The following is a 27,302-nucleotide window of genomic DNA, read 5'->3' on the forward strand; positions in this document are numbered from 1 at the left end:
GTTACTAAACGCCATGAAACTTTAATACTTATTCCTTCTTAGGTCCTAATCATATCGATATGATATTGGAATACTCAATTAATATCATTAAAGAAAGACCAGAGGATGCTTTAAAGGTATAGTTTAAAAACCTTTAAATTACACAATTCATAAATGTTTTAAAACATTATATATAAAAGTTTAATATCGAATAATTTATTTGAAGATTTTTACAGAAGACATTCCTGAAGTTGAAAGTTTGGATCGTGAAAAGATACTATATTTTCTTATCAAACACTCTCCGGACCTTATAATACCATATTTAGTAATGTTGTGTTGGAAAACAATTTAACTATTTTTTCTATTCTAATTAAAATTTAAAAATATTACTTATTAATGTAACCCTTACTCAGGGTTGGGCAGTATCGCGGATATGAAAATTCTAAAACATCTTGTATATAAGATATAAATTTAAAAAGGTTATCTTAATAAGTTAGAATTATCCTAGAAGCCAATCTATACAGTAATAATTATGAGTACTGTATTTATATATTTTTAACCTTCCCAAATTTTATGTTTTTAAAACTATAAAATTTTTAATTTTGATGATTAAAACATAGTGCTGTAAAAATATTTCCTATTTTGGCATCTATTCGTCACCTTTAATTATTAACTAATCAATACAATACCGAATGTAAAAGGTTATGCCAAAATTGGGATTTTGAGTGTGCCTATAAATTTCAATTATTGCTCCTCTTTGCGACTATTCTTAAAATTTTATTCCAAATAACAAACTATTTATTAATGTTCCTTTTTGCTCAAAAATATCTTTTTATATGTAGACATTAATATTTAAAAATTATTTTTTTACAGCTTAACATTTTAACCGTTTTACGATTAATAACTTTACTGCAATATATTTTTATAATCTCTGGGTAAAAAACGTTTGTTGGTAAAATATTCAAACCAGGAAAGTTTTCAAAATATGGGTAAGAAAATAGATATAAAAATGCATCCTCACACCAAATACAAGGTCTTTACGCTCAAGGAAAAAAGTTACTTTATAATTTTTTGAAACATTATCAAATATTAACCTTTTATACCATAGTTTGCATTCAGCGAGTAATGTCATGGGATACTTTAACGTCTTCATAATAAAAATCTGCCAAATATTTAATTTTATCAGATTTGAAATAAATTCTGGAGGATTCTGCGGTAATAATATTTTCAGAGTGCTGCGATTTATTAAGAACCTTTCTTTCATTTGAGTTGTAAAAGTATCCTGAGAGAGGGGTAAAAAGATTTATTTTACAGTATTTCACAAATATTAAATTCATATTTATGTCAAAATTTATTAAATTCGTCATCTACATTTGCCATAATTTCCTTAAATTCCACTTCCAATATATGGTTCATTCTCATACCTCAATCAAATCGATGTTAATTTTTATCAAATATTTTATACCTTAGTTTACGGTTAAAAAGTGGCAAATTTTAAAATGGTGGCTAAATGTAACGCCAAAATTTGAAATCGACATTAATTCATAGAATAAATTAGTAGTACATTTATTTCTGCTCTAAATATGATAAATAAATGTAAATTGGAATATATATGCTATAAGAGGTGTTGTAATTGTGGTAATATTCAAATATACTTTTAAACAAATCTAGAAAAAATAAAGAAATCTTTAGGCAAATTGAGACTATGTAAATGTAGATTAAAGAAAAAGGATATATAATGGAGAAATTATTATGCGAAAAGGACTTGTTTTCTTTTTTTAACTTAGAATTTAATTTTTTAAAACATTAATTTTTAGTATTTTAATTTTTACTTTTTTTTGGTTATGTTTTCCCTTTATATTAATTTATAATTAATTTTTAGTATATTTAATAAAGGATCCAAAACTATAATTTTAGTATTTAATTTTATTTCTATTTTATATTTAAGTTCCTAATCTCCCAATCCAAAGTCACTCATCAAGAGGAAGGAAAGATAATTATAAAATAAAAATAATAATCATAAAACAGTCATATTTTTGAAAATATTCTAGCCGTCATCTAAATTTTTGTGATTTTGGGGGGGGGGGGGGATTTGTCCTACCTGCCCCCTCATTTTGTTCGCACCTGACCCTGGTTTAGGTTCATTTTTAACATTATATTTTGCACACTACTGACACTAGGCATGGAAAGAATTGTTTTAAAATTTATTTATATCTTTATTTTTTTTAAATTTGTCCAACCTTGCCTATATTTAAAAGAAGATCATAAAATTACTTATACTTACTAAAATAAATAAGGAATACATAATTGATGAATGGGAAGATCAAAATACCTTGTTTCACAACGCGCTCATTAATCAATATAGAGAAAAGGTGCAATATGAAATAGAATACTTTCGAACAGAATACTTGGCTAATGAAAATGCTTTATACAATATATCTCAATGGAATATCTTATTAAATGGATATAGCACGAATTACGATAACAAGATTAAAAATACGCTAAATCAAGATAATAATTTAAAGCAAAATGGCGAAAATATAATAGCTCAAGATGCCCAACAAGTTTTGATACCGGTGAAAGATATGCATGATACAGATATTGAAAGCATTAAAATAATGCTCGATGATGATGAATCTACCAACTCTTTGGAATTCTACGAAAAACAAGTTAGAATGGGGAAAAGTTTGGGCAAGATCAAACATTTTAGACGCAAACTAAGGTTTATATTAGAGGAGTCTGAATACTATATGCCCGATACACTTATCATCAATTTTCCAATTCGAGGTTTAATTGTGTTTTATAGAATTTTACAAAATCTATATTCATAATATAAAATTAATATAACTTTTACTACTCATAATTTTATTCTCACCCAATTAATTAAGACTTTAATTTGGAACGAGCTATTTTATTTGGTAAAATGTCAAAACACGAGTCAGCGCTTGCGATATATTGTCACGTATTAAATGATATTCCTTTGGCCTTAAAACATTGTCACAAATATTATTACAGGAATAATGCTTCAAATGTAAGCTAAAATTAAATAACATTATAAATTAAGGGTGATTTCACAGAATTGATTGTATCTTATAATAATATAATGAAGATAGCCTGCGCAAATTATATAAAATAATTATTTAACATAAGGTGAAATGATTTTTTATCACAAATATTGTTTTTTTAAAAAAATCTTAAGTTTACAAATAAATTTCTCACCGATTCATTTTTTCTTAAAGGGATGAGTAAAATTAAGTTTTTAATATAAATTAAATTATAATAAGGCAAATCATTTAACATACTATTGGTAAAAAATATTTTAATTGTATTTTTTTTAAATTAAAAAATAAAAATGCTAAAAATAGAAAAAAAAAACCTTTAAAATCTAAATTATTACAATTACAAAAAGTTTTTCCGAAACCAGAGTTACAGTAGCTATAGTTTTTTGGACTCCTTGAAATGATTTGGGATATTTTAGCTATGATTTCATTGTTACTTATTATCTTGTGCATTTTCTCAAGCTATATATATTATGATTATACATATTATCGGATTTTAGAAATTTATTAAATAACGGCATCATTTTTTCGCAAATTCATTTATTTATAAGGTCATTTCCAGACAGAACATAAAGCGGTTTCTTTATTAACGATAAAATGGTGCTTGGAGTGAATTATAAGCCTCATTTTTTAAATATTATAGGGGAGACCAGGGCTAGTCGGCGCAAGAGGCTTGTCGGTTCAAAGGATTAATGACTTTTGCTAAAACCTTTTTAGAGAAATAATTATTAAATATTTAAAAATATAACAGTATATATTTATAGGTAGATGTTTAAGGTATCTATTGGTATTTTGTAAGATCTTATATGATAATTATTATCGGAGCTATGATGATTTTGACAAAAATTGTGCCGACTAGCCCTGGTCTCCCCTATTATACAAAAAAATTAATTCAATAAATTATTATCCTTTGTTTCGAAACATAAAAATAATTAATGGAAAAATGTCTAAGAAACCTCAACCTTCTAAATAGTCTAAGGGGATTTTCATAAAATAAATCAACTTCTCTCAAAACCTGTAATCTTAATATTCAACTTTATCAAAAACTAAAAGTATAAATTGATTAACAAGGAGTCATTTAAATAATAAATGTTTGGCTTAATGTTTCTCCAACGTTTTTTTTAAAAACGAAAATAATTTTTTTTCATTAGTTTATAAATGGATGATCATCAACGATATTCCAATCTGTATTTATCGTTGATATAATTTTTATCGAAACCTCAATAAAATCAAGTTTCATATTGCTTTATTTTTAAAAGAGGAAAAAAGTCTGATAAGTTTATTGATTATTTTAGTTAAAATGATATGATCCCATCTTTAAAATGACATGATATGGAATTATATCATTAAAACATTATACAAATTGACAGGGAAATAAACTAATTCCAACATTTAAAATGAAATATATATGATTATTTTAAACTATTTATTTATTTAATAACCCGTCAAGAATGATGGGGTTGAGGGGTAATTAGTTTATGTATATGGTACTAATATACTTTATTAATATATTTTATAAAAATATTAATATTTAGGCGAAAAATAGGTAAATTTGTGAATCACACCTCATAATATATTCTTAATTTCTGATTCAATTATCATCTAATCAGAGAGAAAAGTATGATGACTCTTTCTTGAAGGGCAAGATGAAAAATATATAACTAAGAGTACCAGAGCACCCGTTAGTCAGCATTGCTGAGTCCGTCAAAAATGACGGGGAATGAGAATTTTCTCCTTACTTTTATGATAGTTGTTACCTGTTATTTGAAAATAATATCCAATTTTTATTCTTTATAACCTCCTCCCACCTTCAGGTCAGGTCCAATCCATTAAAACTAAGTTTAAATGCTATGTTTTGAGTCAAAATACATTTAAAGCTTTTACTTGATACCCATATCAAATTTGTTAAAATATTACTGATCATCTATACCTAATATTTAATATTGAAAAAATTCCCAAAGGTCCAAGGCCATAATAATTTTGAAAAAATTTCCCCAACCCCAACCAAAGACAGATCATAATAATTTTGGTAATTGATAACTGGAATAAAATATTTAAAAAAATCATAATGAATTTAAAAATACAATCAAAATCTATAGGCCTTGGTTTATTTGTTTTTAGTCAATGCCTGATCCATAGTTAATAATAAAAAAGATTCCAAGCGTCCAAGCTGATAATAATTTGAAAAAATTTCCCCAAGCGTGGCCCAATATATTTATAAAAATATTTTCCAAGCCCAGCTATACGCATTATAATTTAAAAAATTTTCTCAAACCTGACCAAGCGATTATAATTTTGAAATTGTTTTCCTAAGCTTGGAGCTTCCAATAAAAAAGATAAATATTGATATATTTAAATTACTTTATCATATTATAGTTTCATATATAAGAAAAATTATACAAAATTTAATGTAGAAGGGGGGTGACTGGAAAGAACGTTTGTCTATCGAACGTTAAGTCAGTGGTTCGAATCTCGTTGATGTATAAAAAAGAATTTTTAAATTTTTTTTTAAAATAAAATAATTTAACATTATAGGTATATAGTCTCCTTCGATTTATTTAAAGTTCAGATGATAGGAAAGTTGATACCAAAAATTAACATTATGATGATAGGAAAGTTGATACCAAAAATAAAAATTAACATTAAGGTTATACGAAAACGTTCACATTTCTTGATTGCGGCGATTATATAGATTAGATTTTAACAAAATTTTTCTTCGATAGATATGTTTTAAAATTGTGAATCATATAAATTTTTTAAGGATTAGGTGATATGCTTTAAATAACGACGTTATTTTATTTTCAAAATTTTTTTTTATTAATCAATCTTTAGATATATTTTCAGCTGTTCAGCACCCTTATAGACCCTCCGGATCTGATAGAATTAAAAAATTTGCCCAATGACACACCAGATTTCAATTATTCTCATAACAATTTGGACGAAGAAACGTTGGAAAAGTTTAACGAGAATGTGCGATTAAAACCAGAATCAGATTTTACATCAGCTCTTAAAATTTTGCTAGAGCATTACGACAAAATACCAATATTGAAAGTTGGGTTATAAATTTAAAATATATACTATCTTTCTCATTAAAAGGTACTGGAAAAATTTCCATCTAACATTGAAATAGGCCAATTATATGATTATATTATCGAATCACTCACCGCATCTTATCAAAAAATAAATCACGACCAGATACTGAAAGGGCTATTATATTCTCAGGATATTAAAGTAAACAATATCTTCAAAATATCCTTTTATATATATATATAAATAACAGTTGCTCATTGTTCAAAAAGAGTAAAGTCAAATTTTAGGCTTCGAGCATTCTGAAATTGTAATCCGCAGCACTAACAGTTGTGTATTAACATTTTTATGCTATAATAGTGACATTTAGCTAAATATTTTGCATAAATTATAAACGAAATATATTTACACGTAAAAAATTTGGATATGAACTTTATGTTTTGTAAAAAAAAGGTGGTGCGAGAAGCCTTGTTTTAATATTTTATTCACTTGTTTTTGAACAATGTACCTATGTTATTTATACAATTTTCCTGAGATTTATTTTCGATTTTCTAGGCCGGGGTTTATCTCCAATTTGGCAAAAAATTTTTTAGACTTTTACAAACAAAGATGCACGGATGACCATTTTTTTAGCGATGCCCCGATGCTATTAAGATACCGGAAAGATTAATATAAATGTAGATTGTATTGGTATATCTCTTATTTGAAAAAATTATTTATGAGTATGTTTGGCTATTATTGATTCTATTTTATATCTTTAATTTTAATTTACAATATGCAATATTATGAAATAAAAAATTATTTTTTAATAGATATAATCTCGTCTTGATAATTCCGTCAGCATTTAAAATTCTCCCTCCCGTCTGTTGTTTTAAAAATGGTCTATTCATAAACGAATTCGAATCGAATAGTGCATTATTCATATTCGATTCGTTTAAACAAATCGAATATGAATAATGATAAAATCTACTATTCATATTCTACGAATAATTAAAATGAATTTTCTCAATAAAATATATCATATCCAAATATATTGACAAATTTTTTTATTGCAAATTTGATATCAAATATAAAAAATTATTATAATAATCTGATAATAAGAAAAATGTAATCAATAATCTGATGATTAAAAAAATGTAATCAAGTTATAAACAAAATTAAAATTTAATTCATAATTCTAAGCCAATTTATAAAGCAAAGAGTTTTTCCTATATTTTCTTTTTTATATGACATTTTGACAACAAATAGTTCCAACTAAGAAAAGCCTTTCACAAGCAGTTGTTGTACCTTGTATAGATAGGTAATCCTTAGGTTTGAATGAAACCTATTATGATTAATAAGAGAGGATGTTGCTTTGTCTTAACTTTTTATAATGCTCTTGTAATGATTGCAAGCAACCTTTTCAACGCCTTTATTAATTTGATATTGATTCCATATAATCGTTCTTTTTTTGAGAAAATTTTGTCAACTTCAACATCAGGCATAACTATTTTATCTGTGAAATTCTCCTCTATAACATAATTAGGCTACTAACAATAATTTATTGACCCTGGTTTGTATTTTAATATAATTTATGAGATTCAAAAAATACGGCAAATAAAAATTTAAATATTGCTTTTTAATATTCACATCAGAGATTTTTTAAATTTGTGCTAGTCTTTTTATAAACACATTACCTGTCAGATTGGAAGGTCATCAAATAGAAATGATTAGATTTATTAAAAGCCATTTATTAAATATTCCGAATAATTCGTTTTCTTTGGCCTCGTGATACACCGGTGATCGATACAAATGAAATCGATCAGAAATACAAAGATAAAAATAGATAGCATGATTAATAATATAATAGATAAGTGAAGGAGCTTACCACCAGAAAAGGTGAAAGCTAAAAAGAAAAAAAAATCGAATCGAATTTTCGAATTTTTTTTGAATATGCCTAGCCTGTAATGTTTGATTTATTTTAACCCGCCCTGTTTGCTAAGAACTATCATATTTTTCAATTCATGTTCAAATTACCCTCTATAAATGGTTTGTCGATGATATACTAGCAACCTTCAGAGGTCAAAACTTTTAGGCTCTACCTAGATTTAAATCCATCCCATTTTCAAGCGCTGCCCAGATTTTTTTTAATGGCTCAGCCCGGATTTTAAAATTTGGATTATTTAATATAATTTTGGCGGTATTTGTATAATTGTTTTAAATGGAATTTGAAAATATGGGCAGTAAATGAATACTTCCATTACATAATTTTTTAAAAATATTAATCGACCCGGGATTTATATTTTTTTTAGAACATGAAACCCCCTCCTTTACAATGAATGCATTATTATATTATATTGTTAGGCATGAATATGAGTTTGATGAGAATATCTAATCCTTTTAAATTTAAATTACATTTAAAAGAATATCAAAAAGTTCTATCTGGAAAATAATTTCTATGTTGTATGCAATATATAGATTTATTCGATGTCTAGCAATATCATTGTATTATAATAGGTCTATAAAAGTATTAATTTTTTGCAGCAATACATTTTGCCCTATTTCATTAAAAATTTTAATAGATAACCCCCCTCCCCTAATAAATTTATTCTACCCCCAGCTTACCCCCCTTAAAAGCTTACTCCTATCCCACTCAAAAAAAATAGGTGCAAGCTATCCCCCACTCCATTCATAAATAAAATAATATGAAAACAAAAGGATTAATAAGATAAATTATAAAAATTAATTTAATATAATTTGGATTTGTTATTGACCAGTGATATCGGTAAAAATTAAAAGTATCTGTGCATCTTTTATAATGACATACTAAATATAATACATTACCATACAACAACAGGTTCAAGAAGAAAAATTTACTCTGCTTTCACAAAAAATCACGCTTTCAGACCAAAATACATGTAAAATTTGCAAAAAAAGGATTAGTAGGTATATAAAAAAATTTGATTAACAATATAATCATTTGGTCTGTAAATAGCCAAACTCAACCCTAAATGTGTCTGAAAATAACTCAACCCTAAATATCTACTTGATTAACTTTGTTAAAACACAGATAAATGCTAGGGTTAGTTTACATTTACTCGTACGTTAACAAATCTGACTTTTTAATAAATTTTTTAAAGTTTAAATCATTTATCATCTACGTTTTTTTTAATTTTGAAAGATCTAATTTTACCGAAATCATATTCCAGCATGTATAAAATATTCACCCTGTAAATTTGGAATGTTGCCATCAACTTTTTAACTTACTTTTATTAATTTATATATATTTTTTTCATATAAATTAAAATATACTCAAATATTTATGGCTAAATGTCTGACACAAGATAGGTATTTTATACATGTTTGAATAAATTCCACAAAATCAGGTGAAATGTAAAGACGCGTTGTTAAATTTTAAAATTTATCTTAAAAAACCCGAATCAATGAAGCATAGAGTCTTAATTCGTTATACCCTACGACATATATATAGTGCTGTGATTAGGGTTTTAACAGCTTGGGCAAAAATATTTTGGGCAACATATTACAAATTCAAAGTCTATTCTATTTTTTTCTATAATATTTTGCATTTAATAGAATAAAATTGATAAACATCATAAAATTATCAAAGTTATTGCTGAATATTATTTAATGCATAATATTGAAAATATTTTGAGCTTGAGATTTATTTTTAGAACACTAATTTTGTTTATTCATCCTTATATTCAGGGATCCAAACTGAAACGAATTTCGGTTCAGGTTCATAAAAATAACGGTTCAAGTTCGGTTCGCAAAAATTAAAATTTCGGTTCTAAAAAAAAACTAACAACTCAAACAAATCCCCGAAACTAAACCAAAACTTTCTAAAAACGAACTGTCAAAAAATTATACTAAATTATTAAAATCAGAAAACAAAAGAAAATATATCTGACACACTAAAGAGCTAAAAATACACGAATAGTTTCTTTATTGTTTTTTTTAATTTTCATATTCAAAAAATAATAATCATTATATTAAAATATATTTTACATGTTATTTTCATATCCAATCAACCTTATTTAAATCGGTTGATTGGCATTTCGCGTAAAAAAAATAAATGTATTCGTATACACAAATACGACATGCCACCCCTTTATGGGCTCATGGCATATCGGCATATATATATATGTTTGTTAAAAAAAATGATCGATATATAACGGTGTTGCATGATCAATTAAATGGCTATAACAGATTAATAAAATTTTATAAAGTCCTTCAATTTTATTTAATTAATTCCATAATATCATGATTACCTTGAATATTTCAAAAAAAATAGCTAATTTCAATGTGAATGATCCATTGTGATAGTGGATATAACTATGAGAAACACCAAGCCCGAAAGGCACCATAGATATTTCCTGAAGCATCCAATTTCAGCATCGTCATTAATATTATTTTAAACATTAACATTAAGTGTTTTTTTCCAGTGATAATAAAATCTTTGTCAAATCATATGCTTCGTTTTCCACTTCGATTTTTTTCCGTTTGCGATATCCATTCGTAATGAAGAATGTTCATTGACTAATCATTGATGGTACTGTGGTATTCCTTCGTGGAGTTTGGGAATAATGATTAACGTTATTGTTATGAGGCGAATGTTTCAAAAAACCCGTTCTGGCAAGATGTGAAAAACGACGACGCAGAGAAATGTAACCTCACTGAATAACATGGCCATAGCGTAAAGGAATTGAATTTTGAGGAATTTAAAAAAATAATTAAAAACTTTTATTAATTACAAAAAAAAATTTTAAATTACCCCTCAACCAGGCATCATTCTACCATCCTTCCCTTTTTCATTTTGTTTTAACAACATTTCACATTCCCTTTTACGGCCTGACTGAGAATAAATAGACCATTATAAAAAAAACAAAGATATAGAGAAAAAAAAAACATTTTTTACAAAAAAAAATATACCGCAACCAGAAAATCAATATTTCTCTTATAACACACAAAAACATATAAAAAAAATGTTTTTATCTTCCCTTTACCACAAACCTTCCACCGCATATCTTATCTTTATTCTACTTTTATTAATGACTAAACAACATTAAAAGTATTTAATTTTAAAAAACAAAACACGTGCACGTTCTTATCTCACACTACCAAAAATATTTCTCCCCTTTCATTATCTTCTTGCGGCCTACCAAAAATGAAAACAACCACAAATATGTAATAAAAATATCAAAACGGTTTCTCTACTCAATACATGATTCCCTTTTAACTATTAATAATATAAGATACCACAACTTTCCATTTTAATCTTACATTACATTTCAACTTTTATTTATGACTAACAACTGGTAACCTCAATGAATACCAACTTTTCTCATTGCAAACATGGAAGAATTAAAACCAATACCCTTGCATTTTATCAATATATCTTACTACCATCGTGTAATAATAAATAAAATAAGACAAATAGGTTACCAACAGTTCACATACATTTTAATTCCCGTCTTTATTTTTTAAATAATATTTATCCCGCAACTCCTCATAATCACGGAACACCTTTAATGCATATTAAGAGTATCTTTTCCATTAATTCTCCCAAATTATATATATATTAAATAATCGCTTTCACCCCGATTACTCCCTGGGTTTCACTGTTGTCCTCAACTATTAATTCAGTGGAACCTATATATATCTCAGAATTACAGGTTGAATTCCCTTCTTTTACAGTTGAGTCCGTCCCTTCTATTTCCCAAATTATATCTCGAATCTAACCCCCAGACTCATATTCTTAGTCCCCTTTGCAGCCCCTGGTTTTGCAAAAATATTCCAAAAATTATTAAAGGGACCCAACTGAACAATCCAACTCCACCTCATGATGGTTTCCACACTTTCCTTCACCACCCATAAATCAAGGAAAAAGATTACATCATTAAGATTAACTCCCAATTTGGCTCTTCCCAACACGGCAACTTCCGACCCATAATTGTCTGACGCACATAGCCTCTCTTTCAAGTTTACCCCCAGGCCAATACTTATAAAAATTCTCCTGCGACATTAGGGAAATACTAGCCCCGGTGTCAAATAGCATTTCTATATTCCTATGGTCAATTTTCAAACTAACCCTCGGACACAAACATGGTCCATCTAATCTTTCCGTCATTAAAATACCATATGTTTTAATCGGAGAATCAGCGTTTATTTTATCTAAAATAATAATTTCATTGGCATTCACATTGCCCCTTAAATTCAACTCGGAATTTAAATTCTTATTACTGACAATTACATTTCTTTTAACAAGATCTGTGGGTTTCTTAAATAAAATTCCTAACATCCTTTCTAAGAGAATAACGGACAATATTCCTCGGATATCGTTCCCACCTAAATCGACTAACCTCCCTCTCAGGGAAATTACGAGAATGATTTCTTATTTTTATTCTATCATTCCCATTATCTCGACTAATAATATTAAAAGTTTTATTATACAAATTTTTCCGAACTCTCGGAGCCCCGACTCCTATATGATTCACCTTGCAATCATATAGTCAACACAAATTTTGAGATACCTCCATGCAGTCCACAGCCACATGTCCCGGCCTTTTACATTTGAAACATAATCTGGCCCCGTTTAAACTAACCATCTTTACATTAGCATTTCCTACTTCACATTTCTTTAACGGAAATCCATCTTTAAACCTATGCTCTGGGACCACGCAGGTATCCCTCTTATGTCCTCTCCATCCGCAACGATGGCAAATGATCATTTCCACAAATTTTTTATTTCCCGACAATTCCTTATTTTCCTCGTAATCATTAAATTTCTTATTAATATTTCTATCACCCACCTGGCTCTTAACCGGATTTTTGCTTTCCTTTTTCAACGCATTTATGGCTTCTTTCATTTCCTTTATTTCCAGGAGGATCCTATCTGACCTCTTCCCAACATTTCCAGCCTTGATTTCCTCTAAAACATCTTTTAGATTACTTTCCAAGTCTGCTATTTTCTTCCCATAAATATCCGATATTAAATTAAAATACGTTTCTGCCATTTTCTTTTTATAAACATCTGACACCGCAGTGTCCTTCTTCCAATTGCAATACATGCCTGCCAGTACCGCAGTACCCCTTTTTACCAAATATTTCGCCATAATCACCAATAAATAATTATTACCAATATACCAATTATCATTCCCTGTTTAATTAAATCCAATTCATCAAAACTTTTATATAAAACTTTAAGACCCAAACTATAATGAAATCTTAGCAGCCACGCTGTAATCATCATGATACCTAAAAAAATGAACCATTTGGTCATGAATCTTTTAGTTACAAAAACTTTAAATATTCGTAGAAAATATTAATACAGCACCTTAAATAAAAACTTCACTATCAAAATCGTATAATGGTTAGTACAAATGCGCAGTCAAAAAATTTAAGAAAATTATATAATTAAAAATTTTTTGTTTTACCTTCTAAACCGAATAACTCCTAGGAAACGCACGGCACCACTAAAAAAAACTAACAACTCAAACAAATCCCCGAAACTAAACCAAAACTTTCTAAAAACGAACTGTCAAAAAATTATACTAAATTACTAAAATCAGAAAACAAAAGGAAATATATCTGACACACTAAAGAGCTAAAAATACACGAATAGTTTCTTTATTGTTTTTTTTAATTTTCATATTCAAAAATTAAATAATAATCATTATATTAAAATATATATTACATGTTATTTTCATATCCAATCAACCTTATTTAAATCGGTTGATTGCATTTCGCGTAAAAAAATAAATGGATTCGTACAGAGACCTGCAGGCCCGGCCCTAACCCGGGCAGGGCGGGGCCGTATTTTAAATTTTTTAAATATACCCGGGCCGGGCCTAAAAAAAATTTTTTAAACATATCCGGGCCGGGCCTAAAAAATTTTTTTTAAAATATATCCGGGCCGGGCCTTAATATTTTTTATAATAATTTTTGTTAATGGTTATTAGATTATATTATATTATAGTTATGATTAATATAATATTGGGTGATGGTTAACTATACCTAACAACCCACAGATCGATCTAATTATTAATTTCCATTTATTCAAAGTATTAATATATTTTTTTATAATTCATATCTAAATTTTTACAACATATTTTACCAAAACAATCAAATAAAGGAATATCTTAAATAAGCCCCAATATTCAAGTATTATTAATATATTTTTTTATAATTCATAAAATTTTTAGAATATATTTTACCAAAACAATCAAATAAATGATTATCACTTCCTAAAGTTTGTAATTGATTTTACTTAATATAAAGCATTTTTTAATTGAAAAATTTGTTTTACACAAGTATCATTTTATTTCTCTTTTTCTCTGTCCCAAATTCAAGCAACTACGTATGTAGTCAGGGACAGATCGCAAAATGACGGAAAACTATATAAAAGATTATATTAAATTACAAGAGGCTCAGAAAGGAAATACCATCGACCAGTCAAATTACGACTGTTGTTAAACAAACTGAATTGTTTTATGACAAATGGGGCGATGGTAATTCTGGTAATATGTCAATACCCGATGATGAATATTATAATTACATAAATAATAGATAAAACATTTAAGGTGGATAATTTGTTAGAGTGGTTGGCGGCTCATCAAAGCGAATTTCCAATTTTAGCAAAATTGGCAATTCCTGCTTTAAGTGCAAGCTGTGAGCGGAATTTTTCCACTACTGGGAGAATTCTTGAAGAAAGAAGAAGTAATCTTCAACCTGAAAAGGTAGATATGCTTCTCTTTCTTCATGATAATTTGTGAATTTTTAATATCTTTCTTGAGTATAGGGTTTCGTCAATCATGCTGTTTTTTTACTTTGCAAACTGCCAAATATTTATTGCATTTATTATATTTACCTTGAGTCATGAAAGTTTTTAATCCAACATTTTTCATTATTTTTTTTTTACAATTGTTAAAAATTTATATTATAAAATAAATTATATTAATATTGTGCAATTAGATTATATTTTCAAAATACTATTTATTTTACATGCATTTTTTTAAATAGCGATTTATTTTTATTTTATAAATTAAATAGTAAATTAAATACAATATATTATATTCTCAAAATATTTTCCATTTTTATAAATTAAATATTAGTTTTATTTTTTTTAAATGTAATATAAAATATAGTATATGACAAATATTATTACCATTTTTATGAATATTAGTTTTATTTTTATAAATGCAATATAAAATATAGTATATACTCAAAATATCCACTTTTATAAATAACAGTTTTTTAATTTTTATAAATTCAATATAATATTCTCAAAATATTAGCTTTTTACATGTATTTTTTAAATAATAAGCGATAATACTCGCTGAAAAATATGGTAAAATACCTCATAGGTGAATTTTTGTCTATACCAGGTCGAATATAATTTTCAAAAATTCCGAGCCGAGCCTGAAATTTTTTTTTTAAAAAATATCCGGGCCTGGCCTTAAATTTTTAAATCCGGGACAGGCCGGGCCGTAAAAAATTTTTTTAAAAAATATCCGGGCCGGGCCTTAAATTTTTAAATCCGAGCCGGGCCGGGCCATAAAAAATTTTTTTAAAAATATCCGGGCCGGGCTTAAAAAATTTAAAACCGGGCCGGGCCATGCAAATGGTACCTCTGCAGATCTCTGTCGTATACACAAATACGACAGGTTCGAACCTCTAAAAACCGGGTTGAACACTTATATTCAAACTTACATTCGAATTATATATAGGGAAGTAGTGTTGTTAAACGGCACATTTTGAGCCGATTTTTCAAAACGGCTAACTCAATATTTCATCCAGAAATATTTTAATCAAACCTGAAGATTTTGCTCAAAGAAGGAACAAAGGTTTAGACATATATTATCAAAATCTCGAGTCTTAAGCAATATTTTTCTGGCTAAAATTATTCTTTTCACATAATATTTTGTATTTAATAGAATAAAATTGATAAACATCATAAAATTATCAAAGTTATTGCTGAATATTATTTAATGCATAATATTGAAAATATTTTGAGCTTGAGATTTATTTTTAGAACACATTTTGTTTATTCATCCTTATATTCAGGGATCCAAACTGAAACGAATTTCGGTTCGGTTCAGGTTCATAAAAATAACTGTTCAGCTTCGGTTCGCAAAAATTAAAATTTCGGTTTGAACCTCTAAAAACCGGGTTGAACACTCTTATATTCAAACTTACATTCGAATTATTTATAGGGAGAGAAGAATATTTTTTTATTTCATAATTAAAATAAAAATCATATATATTAAACCTTCATTTTTATTAATTGCACATTATAAAATAATATTTAATTTATAAATATAACAAATAAATATCAATGATTAATTTTAATATGAAAATATTTAACTTTATTTACTTAATAATTTTTTTATTAAGCCGCACAATTAATATATTTTCAAGATTCGTCTCCCTCATATTTCAAAATAAGGAGATAGTATAAATATAGATGTTGAAAAACATCTTTCCACACTAACTTGGGTAGCCGGCACTGCCAATATGTATGAAATCAGATTTGATGTGTCATTATAATACTATATGTAAATATAATTTTTCTCTAGACATTATCATTTATAAGTTTAAAATATTTTAAAAAAGTTGTAAAATGGCAATATACTAAAATTTATAAAAATTATGATTGACACTTATCAATCAAATGCGATTTATAATAATCTATAAAACAATTCGAATATAATTAAAATTTTTGCAATATACTAGTAATAACTTACACATTTTTTAGCATAAAATCATGAGGCTCGAACCGGTTCAAAGGCATTTTAGCAGTTCGTTTCAGGTTCAGCTAGAATTTTTTAGCGGTTTAGGTTCAATAAAAAATACCAGTTTTTAGCGGTTCAATGATTCGGTTCAGGTTCGGTTTGGATCCCTGCTTATATTTTTGGTGACTATTCATTTAATTAAATTGTGTCTAGTCATTATGATTATTATATTTTAAAAAAAGAAATAGAGATAGTATTAATCATTTTTATGGACATTAAAAATAAATATTGTTATATTCTAATGGAAAATTTATAAGAGCGGAAAAAGATAAAAAATCATTAGTATATTATTTTAGTTTTTATAGTTATAATTTTCGCTTTTTATATCATTGGAAATTTCTCGCTTTGAATTAATAAAAATTTTTAATGCGTTGAATTATATAATTATCAAATTCGATTACTAAAAGTGATTAAGAAAAAATCATAAAAATGGTTGCCAATAAGAGTCTCGAACTCGCGACCTTCGCATATCAGCACGAAATATCATGTAGGCTGGGCCCCCATCCAATACAATTATTCTGGCCGCCCCGAATCGGGCACATGATTTTTTTAATGTTTTTACTACCACTTGAATCGTTAACTCCTTTATCTCTTCATACTCTACCTACTTTGAATAAGCATCAATCACTGGTATATAAGCCAATGGGTATGCACTCTTACGGCTGTATAGATTTCTACCATACAATTTTTTTAAAATCTTTATTCGATACTCTACCATAAATTACACATCATCCGGCTTATATCTTCAATCTCGTTGTTCATTACAGGCTTCTCCTCCATTGCTTTATCAGTTCCACACTTTGATGTCCCGTATGAATCAATGCCATCACCGCATCCCTTAATTTGAATGTTACTACTGATCCCATCATACCACGCATTTGTCCTATCGCCAAATCTTTTTCTACTTATGAAAATTTTTTGTCTCCCATTATGCACGCTTTTATCCGCGTCAATTCACATTTTGATGAATCATATGTTTTTTACTGTACTATTTATGCAATGATGACCACATAAGGGTTCAAAAAAGTAATTTTGCTCTAAAAAAATTTGGCATAATACTTTTTATAAATTTTTGTTATTCATACTAAACAAAAATACTATTTTTTTATCTTAGTTTTTATTATTTATAAAATATTCCAGAAAATCCATAATTTTATTGTTATTCTCATTATATTTATCGAATCTTCAATTTGATTTGAAAGGAAAAATTACAATAGAATATTTGAATTATTTTTTGATCAAGAAATGTATTCACTGCTTGTGGATCAATCACATATTCATTCCAAACATAACAATAGACCAAATTTTATTACAATCGAGTCAGAGATGGAAAGATTTTTGGGAATTCCTTTGCTGACTAGTTATCATTCCTTACTGCAAGAAATGGACTAATGACAATGATTACTATACCAATCGTTAGGAATTCAATGACACAACATCCATTTCGCGATATCAAAAGGAATTACATTTGTCTAGTAACTCAACTCTTGATTAAGAGGATAATCTTTATAAAATCCACCCATATTTAAATTTACCAAATAAAAAGTTTCAACAATTCGGTATATTTTTACATAATTTAGATACCATATCGAGGAAGACATTCCTGTAAAATGTTTATCAAAGGTAAATCCATTCAATTTGGATATAAATCACGGACGATTGCTTCCTCCGATGGATATATTGCATTTAATACATATTAAGGTAGAAATAAAAGCCCAATAACTTCGAATTTTGGATTAGGAGGCACGGTTGTTACAAATTTATTCAAAGTTGTCCAAGTAACTTCTTTGTATTCTATTTACTTCGATAACTTGAGGTTTTTCACAACTGTGACTATAAGAGAAAATAGACATGAAAATTCTCCTCTAGAAACAATTAAAATTATGGCAAAAAAAGAGATGGGCTATTACGACTACCTATGGAAAAGACATATGAAATATTTGTAGTTCGATGGAATGATAGTTCAGTGGTGACAGTTGCAACAGCATGTAAAGCTCCAGCCCTCTATGCAACATAGCAAGATTTTCTCAAAAATAAAAATTACACAACCTAATCTTATAAATTCATATAATTAGTATAGTAAATTCATGAATGAAATCAAGTGAATTCTTATAATAAAAATTATTAGTATATTTCGGAGGAAAATAACAACGACACTTAAAAACTTCTCCTTTTGTGAATAATTTAAGGCAAGTTTTTAAATCAAACAACAAAAAGGTTCCTCATATTTATTTTATTTATTATATTTTCTTTTTGAATTTTACAGTCAAGATTGCTAATCTAATTAATATTGAATCAATCAAGGTATTGTTAATCTAATTAATATTGAATCAAAGGTTAATTTATATTCTCTAATATTATAATTTCTTTTATAAAGATTATACAATAATACTTATTTCTTCTAATGAAGATGATTTAACAATACCCTGGCCTATCATGAAACTTTCTTTTACACCTATAAAGAAAATTAAGGGCACTAGGTCTACACTTCGTAAGTATAGATTGTGCCTAATATAAATATTAACCTTAAGGAAAGATCTTGGCAAATACAAAACAAAAATTACCTTTGGCTTTATTTAAATAAAACACATAAATAGCACATTAACTGATAAGGATAAAAATAAATGATTTGAATAAAATACTATTCATTTTTTTGAAAATAAAGATCATTCTTTAAATATTTTTAATAAATCTCTAATTAAATTTTTTTTAAATTAAATTTAATACTATCCTCCCATCTTCTGCGACAAATAAACATTTAACTCAGCGAAAACTGTGCTGAGCACTAAGCACTCTTGTTCATCTGATCAAAATTATGAAAATCAATTGTTAAAAATGAATGTATATTGTAAACATAACTAGGGCTGTGCCGATATTAAATATCGAATCGGATTGGCACCGATATTTAGCGTTTTCCAAAAATATCGGATCGAACCGATACCGGTAAAAAGCCGATCCGATCTTTTTACTTTACTTTTTTTGTTATTTCATGTTTATGTATATCTATTTTACATTATTATAATATTTTTTGAGTAATTTTTTTTAAACAATGCAATGCAAATACACAACACCCTCTAAATTTTATTTCTTTTTTAAAATAGATTTATAGTTTTTGAAGTATTTTTTTACAAAAATAGAAAGGAACACCCAAAGTTTTATTTATTTAAATCTTTTTAAATAATAACGCCAAATTTATTATTTATACTTTAAATAAAAAAATTATTTTAAATATGATATCTGAATTATGAAATATTTTACAAAAGACAAAGATAATTTTGCAAATGCGTTATCTGCGGAATCATCTCAGTCTGCCTTCAGTACGGCAGGAATAGATAGTCCATATCGTAGAAGCTTATTACCAGAAAATCTAGATGCTCTCATATTTATTTTAAAAAATCTAATATATCAATGGTAATGTAAGTCGATTGTCGTCGGTAATAGTATTTTAGAATGTCTTGTCGTCGGTAGTAGTTTTTTTATTAAAATGTATTTTTATAATATTATTTAACTAATAAATATCATTCATATAATTTAAGAAACAAAATAAAATATTTAATAGTTTTTGCTTTTTCTGAAAAATGGTATATATATCATATAAAATATGTTCAATAGTTTAATTTAATATATCACACGATTAACATTATCGACTTAAACCGTCATTATTTAAATGGATAAGTATATTAACGCTTAACACAATAAAAAATAAATTGTTACGAATATGTAACATATTATAATTTTATAATTCATACCAACATAAAATGAATATATTATTAAATATATATTTTTTTAATTAGTCTTAATGTAGAAATAATAAAATTAAATTAAATGAATAATTCGATTTTTTGCATAAAAAATATTGATTTCTTAATTACATTTGGTTCAATGGGGGGATGGTAAAAATCAGTATAAATATCGGATCGGTTTTGAAGCAATATCGGATCGATTAAAAATATGTAAATCGGCATACCCCTAAACATATATATATTTTTTGATAACAAGTAACACGTTACTTTCTTTGAATAGCAAGTAGCGTGTCTTTTTTTCACAAGGTAACGGTAACGCGTACCTTTTCTGAAGTAAAGTTTAAAGCACTAATTATATATATAGTCATAAAATAAATGAGAACAATAAAAATTTAAAAATAAGTTCTTTATTTCCAATGTTGTAGGGGTCAAATTTTCGATTGTCATAGTATAGACTCGTGGACTTTCTTACCTTAATTAATTACTAATTATTCTATAATTGTTTTGCAACCTTGGTTAAAATATTTACGGCCCTAATATTTAAAAAATTTGGCAACCCATGTGGTCACCTTGCTTTCCCACTTCCTAACATGGCCCTTATATCATCGACCATTTATTTTGATGTTTGAGATATCAAATTATCGTCGTTGATCAAGTTATAATTTCAATATGGTTATTTTCAGACCGATTGGATTTTATCAATAGCCCAACATTTTTATAGACGATCAAACGTCCACCTTGGACTAACCCACCAGAACGGGACACAATCCTGACTAAAATTAGTGTCCCGGATAAGGTTAGCATCATCCCGTTTTTCAAAAAAAGGAAACAATATTTTTACGATTTAAAATTATTCGAAATATAACATTGTGATTTATAAATATGCCCTTACTTATAATAAAAATATTTTTTTAAGAATTATTGGGACGGGGACAAACATGGACCCTTCCCGTCAAAGTGTATTTATGACGCGTTCGGCCCTGGTAAAGTCTCTTTAGTACGCGCCCCGTTCTAAATTCACTAAACATTTTGATACATTATTTTTTATTTTAATATTAATACTAGTGCATATGTTCGCTATCCTGATACAACCTTCGCTCATTATTATTGCTTCAAGGAATGATGATTCTTACAACTAATTTTGATCAAAGCAATGTTTATTTTAAAAAAAATTGTTACTAATATTGTTAAGAAAGATTTATGCTATTATTTATATATATGCACATTTATTATATTAAAAATAGCGTAATATCGATATTTTATTTATACAAATTGATATTAAATGAATGAAAGTTAACCATTTGACTATCACTAATTTTAGCAAAAGCAAATTGTGTTACTAAAAAATATTGTATGGATAGAACTGTGAATAAAAAAAATATTAATTTTTTAAATCATATTTTTTTCTATTGAACCTAATTTAACCCAAATAAAAGGGTAATCTAATCAATCGCTGTGATAACTCGCTATGGTATGGTGACAGCTTGAGCTGGACGGGAGGGTACTAAAGCACATATACTATTTTGAGCACCAAGTAGCTCAATGCTATTATATATGGATGGTGAGGGATCGTCAGTGGACAAATATGGCAGTTGCCTGTTCCACGATGTGAGAATGCGACCGAGTCGCTGTGGACAATTAGGGAATATTCTAAAAAAATAAAGGAAAATGGCACGTCAATAGGAGTCTGTAGAAACGTTTGTTTATTAGAATCAGTGGTGTCGTATACATGGGGGGGGGAGGGTTGTGGTTAAATCCCTCCTCCCCATGAAAAATATGAATAGGAAAAGTTTTATGATTTAATTGTACTTTTATATTGATATCAAGGCGAAAATTTATGCCATTTTTTAAATTTGTAAAAACCCTTCCATTATCTGTCCTTATAAAATCATCTGTTAAATTTTTTGGTCTATTTAAAAAATTGCTTTAAAAAATCTTAAAAATCTGCGAATAAACAATAATATAGGCACATTTTATTTTTAATAGGACCTCATATAAAAAAACTTATATATTATGCAAAAGAAAATGAAATGAAATTAAGCTGCGCTTCCCAATCACGTGATATCGAAGTTTAATTATATATATTTCCCATGTAAAACACACTTAGTAGCATTTTGCCAAACAATTTCTCTCTTAGGGTCGGGAGGTAAAAAATCATCTATTGTAGATGTTTAATTTCACCATACCAATTATTCTTATTTTACATATTTTTCAAAGATGCAACAAGTTTATTTGACCATATTTTTATACTACCACTAAGTTACGGAATGAAGGCTAAGCCAGAGACATGATTTTTATAATGATAATAAAAAAAATTCTATATTTCGTTCTATCTTAAATTAATACCAATTTTAGAATTGCCATTTGCTAAGAATTTTTATTTATACTATTTACTAAACGGGTTGAAGCATTAAACCAAAAGATGTACTAGAGCATTGCATATTAGCCTAAATTTTAGCGTAATTATTTTCAAAGGTTTGATAAATTTAATGTTTAGGGATGCCTTATAATATGTGTTTCAGATTCATATCAAATTTTTGAAATAGTTTTTATTTTGCTTATAACTTGGTATCTGTTTAGTCAGTGTCTACATGAGAGGGGGGGGTTTGAATAGTTTGCTTACAATTCTTCTTAAAAAGGGTAGGGGTATTCATTTATGGGAAGGGGGGGGGAGGAAAAATTTCTTGAAGGGTTATCTTTTAAAAATTATACTGAAAAGGGGCAAATGTATTGCTGTATGGGTGGGTCTATTTATCGCTCGGCTAACCACATAATAAATCATTTATTACTAAATATCGCTCGGCTAGTAAATGTCGCTCGACAAACCACATGATAAATTATTTATTACTAAATATCGCTCGGCTAACCACATAATAAATCATTTATTACTAAATATCGCTCGATTGGGAAATGTGGCTCGGCTAACCACATAATAAATCATTTATTATTTAAATTACGCTCGGCTAATTACATAATAAATTTTTTATTACTAAATATCGCTCGGCTTATATTTATGTATTAAATTTCCAAACATTTTCCAGTGGGTTTTCACTTTTCTAATATTAATTGAGAATTAATTAGTTTATAAATAAGATAAAGGTTTGGACAGGTGTAAAAAATTATCTATTAGATATTTTAGCTTCAATTCTTTTATAAAATTAAAATTGCTCATGACATTTTTTATTTATTAAAGTAAAAGAAATAATATTCTATCCGCTAGATGGCGTCTTTAAATTTTTTATTATAAAATTTAAAAATAATATTTTTGAATGTGTTTAATAAATTTCGCCATATTCTATTAAATATTTTTAATTTTTTTATTATAAAATATAAAAATAATATTTTTGAATGCGTTTAATAAATTTTGCCTTATTGTATTAAGAAATTATATAGGATAATCATAATTATCCAATATTTCTAGAATATCGAATATATTTCATCAATATATATCAGAGTTGTAACCCCCCCCCCCCCCCTTCTAAAAAAATGGGTTCGGGTGAGAGTTCAGTGAAAAATCTCGTAGTCGTAAAAAACGGCTCTGACTAGTGCGGCTCAATAAGCCGTTTGAGCCGATTCTATATTTAAAAATATTTTATATATTATCAAATTTATAAAGAATTATACAAACTATTATTTTATATATATGATCCCCAGAGTTCTTAAAATACACTTTTTAAATGGATCTAGATGCAAATACACCCATTTTTTAAGTTTTAAATTAAATATAGGGGAAAATAAATCCTTGAAAAAAAAACCGGAAAAAAATTCCCGAATAATTTTTGTTTAAATTTTCAAAAATAACCCTGCCGCTAAAATAACGAAAATATTTCTAAAAAATTATATTCAGTGTTTTCTGAAAGTTGAGTATTTATTCTCGACGTTTGAGGATTTTTTTAGCATTATTTCTGTTTTAATTCTAAGCGATATAGGGCAATCTCAAAATATGAGAATTGATAAATCGGTTGGTAGCTTTGATACTTTATAATTTAGTAGATAGCATAAAAAGTATAGATTTGTGACATCTTGGAAAGAAAACATGATAGATTTTTATAGAAATAGATGAAAATTATGATTTCAACTTTTGAAAAAAAAGATGGAAACAAATAATATTTTTATTATTTAATTTCTTTTGGGGAAAAAAAGGAAAGGGAGGGAAATACAATTGAAAGTTATGCTATTATGAGAAAAAAAAATATGTAAAAAACGGAAGTTATTAATATTAAAAAAAAATATAACTCAAATTTTAAGATGCCAGCCAGGCGGCAAAAGGATTCAAAAAGTATTAATAGTTAAAAATTAAAATAACATAATATCAATCACAATTCACTTCAAAATATAATCATTTATTTATTACATATCATCAATTTTTTTTCGAATTCATATTCACAATGAAGGATGCTATATTAAGGTTAATATTCATTTACTCTTCATATTTTCTTTACCTATGTAATGATTCACAAAATAGTCAATTATTTTATTATGGTTTTTCTTTTTATTCAAATAAAGATACATAGGTTGTTACAGGCTGTGACCCTATTAAAAAAGGGTTCGAGTTTATTTGCAAAAAATATCTGAACCAGGTTGGGATTCAGGTTCGGTGCCCAGAAAATTTTTTATTAAAATTAATCTTATATTTAGTTTAAGAATTCACCGTAAAAATATTTATCATTTGGAGTTCTGGTGACCATCATTTAAAAAAACAATATGGAACTATATAATATCATTCTAGGGCCATAATTTAATAAAATTTGACAAATCGCTGTTTTTATTAGGAAATTAGATTGGTAGGGTAGTTTTTGAATTGTTTTAAAAAATAATATAAATATTAATTTTACCCAATGTTGTAGGCCGACTCTGAATATTCGCACAAGGGTTCAGACAGAGCACTCACATTTTCATACATCCAAATTGGAAATCAAAGATTTTGGCAATTTTATTTGATATCAAGAAATTTTATTTAGTCAATTTTAATAAAACCTTGATATGGTTACATTTTAGAAAAATCTTATATGATTTAGGGTTATCTTCGTTCTTTTTATTTACTCAAGATTCATCACTTGAAAAAAAATTAATTTTTTCTTTTTTTGCAGATTAAAAAGAGATCCAGCTATGGCCTTAATAGAAAAAAATAAATTAAGAGATCCACAACCAATAACATTAAAGAAAATATCAAAAGATTCAAGTGAAAAAATTATACAAATGGCGCAATCTCCAATCTTAGAAAATTATATTCCGCAGTAAATTGAATCTGATGGTAATAGCTTTTACCGGGCGGTTTCAATGTCATTATATAAAACACAAATACATCATATTTTTTTAAGACTGATAACGGCAATAGAAATAATTATGAATCCTCAATATTATGATAAAAACCATCCTGATTTTTTCCAAAACTATAAAATTAATCCAAATATATGGGTGAATGAGTATTATGAGATACTCGATTCGGCTCTAAATATAAATGTTTGGGCTGAGCAAATTCATATATGCGCATTAAGTGCTGCTCTTGGCAAACCAATTCACGTATTTTGCCCATCAAATTCATTAAAGGCTTTTACCGATATCCTTTATGGCAGGGGTGTAAGCCAGAGTTTAAAGCCTCATATTTTAATCATGTGGACATCTACCATATGTCCAAATGATATATTTAATATTAGAATCAATCACTTTGTATCTCTCATACCAAATAATTATATTAATACATTAACAAAAAAACCCCAACTGTCCAACAATATCATAAAAGATTTATCATTTTCGATAGAAAATATTTTAAAAAAACCATGTAGCGAAGATATCCGATTAAAATCTTTACGTTTTTTTTTAAAACAATATTATAGCCGAAGGAGGTCATCCAAACTATGGGTTTTTTTTAAACATTGTAAAATCCATAAAAATTTTGCTTTCTCCCAATAATATATTGCACGAAATTTCTTTAGGTATAAAATATAATATGTATTTTTTAATTTCTAATAATAATTTTACAAATTATAAGAATAAAAATTTATATATAGATGATTGTGGGCCATGGACAGGCTCAAAATCAAGCTCAAGAAAATTATATTATAATATATATAATGATATTGTTCAAGGTCCGTATATTTTTAAAGATGGCCTATTTAGGCAGGACACTCATCTAGGTGGTTCTAGAATTTTTAAAAAAATAGAACCTCAACCTTTAACCAAAAATATAATTGTTCTTTATAAATACTATAGTATTTTAAAGAGAAGTAAAGAGTATAAACGCCGAATTTTAAAAATTAATTTTATTGAAAAGCCTAATTACGATTTCAAAGATATATATTTAGTGGAATATATAGGACAATGGCCAGGTCCCGCTTGCCATGGGAATTCCAAAAAGATTGTAAATACTTATGTACGGACTTCAAATCAGTTATTATCAAACATTAGAAATCAAATAAAGGACAATCAAACATGTCGTAATATTTATAATAATTATATATTTCAAAAAGACTCAATTAAACCAAAAAATTTAAAACAAATTTATAACTTAAATTATAAACTTAAAAAAGATACAAAAGTACCTCTAAATTTTTCGGATAATATTTTACAAATTACTAATGATCTACATATTTCGCCATTTATCCAATCAATAATTCACATCAAAGAGAAAACATTATCGATAATTTGTTATACTCATTTTATTATTAAAACTATTAAGTTTTTGTCAAACCAATCTGACTTCT

General features: G+C 27.1%; 1 protein-coding gene and 1 long non-coding RNA gene across 5 annotated transcripts in view; both read left to right on the top strand.

The window, feature by feature from the left end:
* The window catches only part of LOC135930052 (vam6/Vps39-like protein), a 63,995-nt gene extending 42,179 nt beyond the window's left edge, over nucleotides 1-21,816 (top strand). For 2 of the 4 annotated variants that reach the window (XM_065466832.1, XM_065466835.1), the window contains 8 exons: nucleotides 43-116; nucleotides 206-304; nucleotides 2,277-2,766; nucleotides 2,868-3,010; nucleotides 5,871-6,089; nucleotides 6,135-6,269; nucleotides 8,902-8,990; nucleotides 21,664-21,816. In XM_065466832.1, coding sequence (XP_065322904.1) covers nucleotides 43-116; nucleotides 206-304; nucleotides 2,277-2,766; nucleotides 2,868-3,010; nucleotides 5,871-6,089; nucleotides 6,135-6,269; nucleotides 8,902-8,990; nucleotides 21,664-21,721 — 1,307 coding nt within the window. In that variant the 3' untranslated portion in view covers nucleotides 21,722-21,816. Of the gene's footprint in view, nucleotides 1-42; nucleotides 117-205; nucleotides 305-2,276; nucleotides 2,767-2,867; nucleotides 3,011-5,870; nucleotides 6,090-6,134; nucleotides 6,270-6,620; nucleotides 6,835-8,901; nucleotides 8,991-21,663 lie in introns of those variants that run through there. The other 2 variants (XM_065466834.1, XM_065466833.1) reach the window with 2 other exon arrangements.
* LOC135930433 (uncharacterized) lies at nucleotides 18,551-19,340 on the top strand. The gene is made up of 3 exons (XR_010572767.1): nucleotides 18,551-19,072; nucleotides 19,122-19,191; nucleotides 19,233-19,340. It is a non-coding gene; the product is annotated as an uncharacterized LOC135930433 (long non-coding RNA).
* Nucleotides 21,817-27,302: the final 5,486 nt, after the last annotated feature.

Source organism: Gordionus sp. m RMFG-2023, chromosome 5, assembly GCF_954871325.1.
Source record: "Gordionus sp. m RMFG-2023 chromosome 5, tfGorSpeb1-WG-v2, whole genome shotgun sequence".
NCBI lineage: Eukaryota > Metazoa > Nematomorpha > Gordioida > Chordodea > Parachordodidae > Gordionus > Gordionus sp. m RMFG-2023.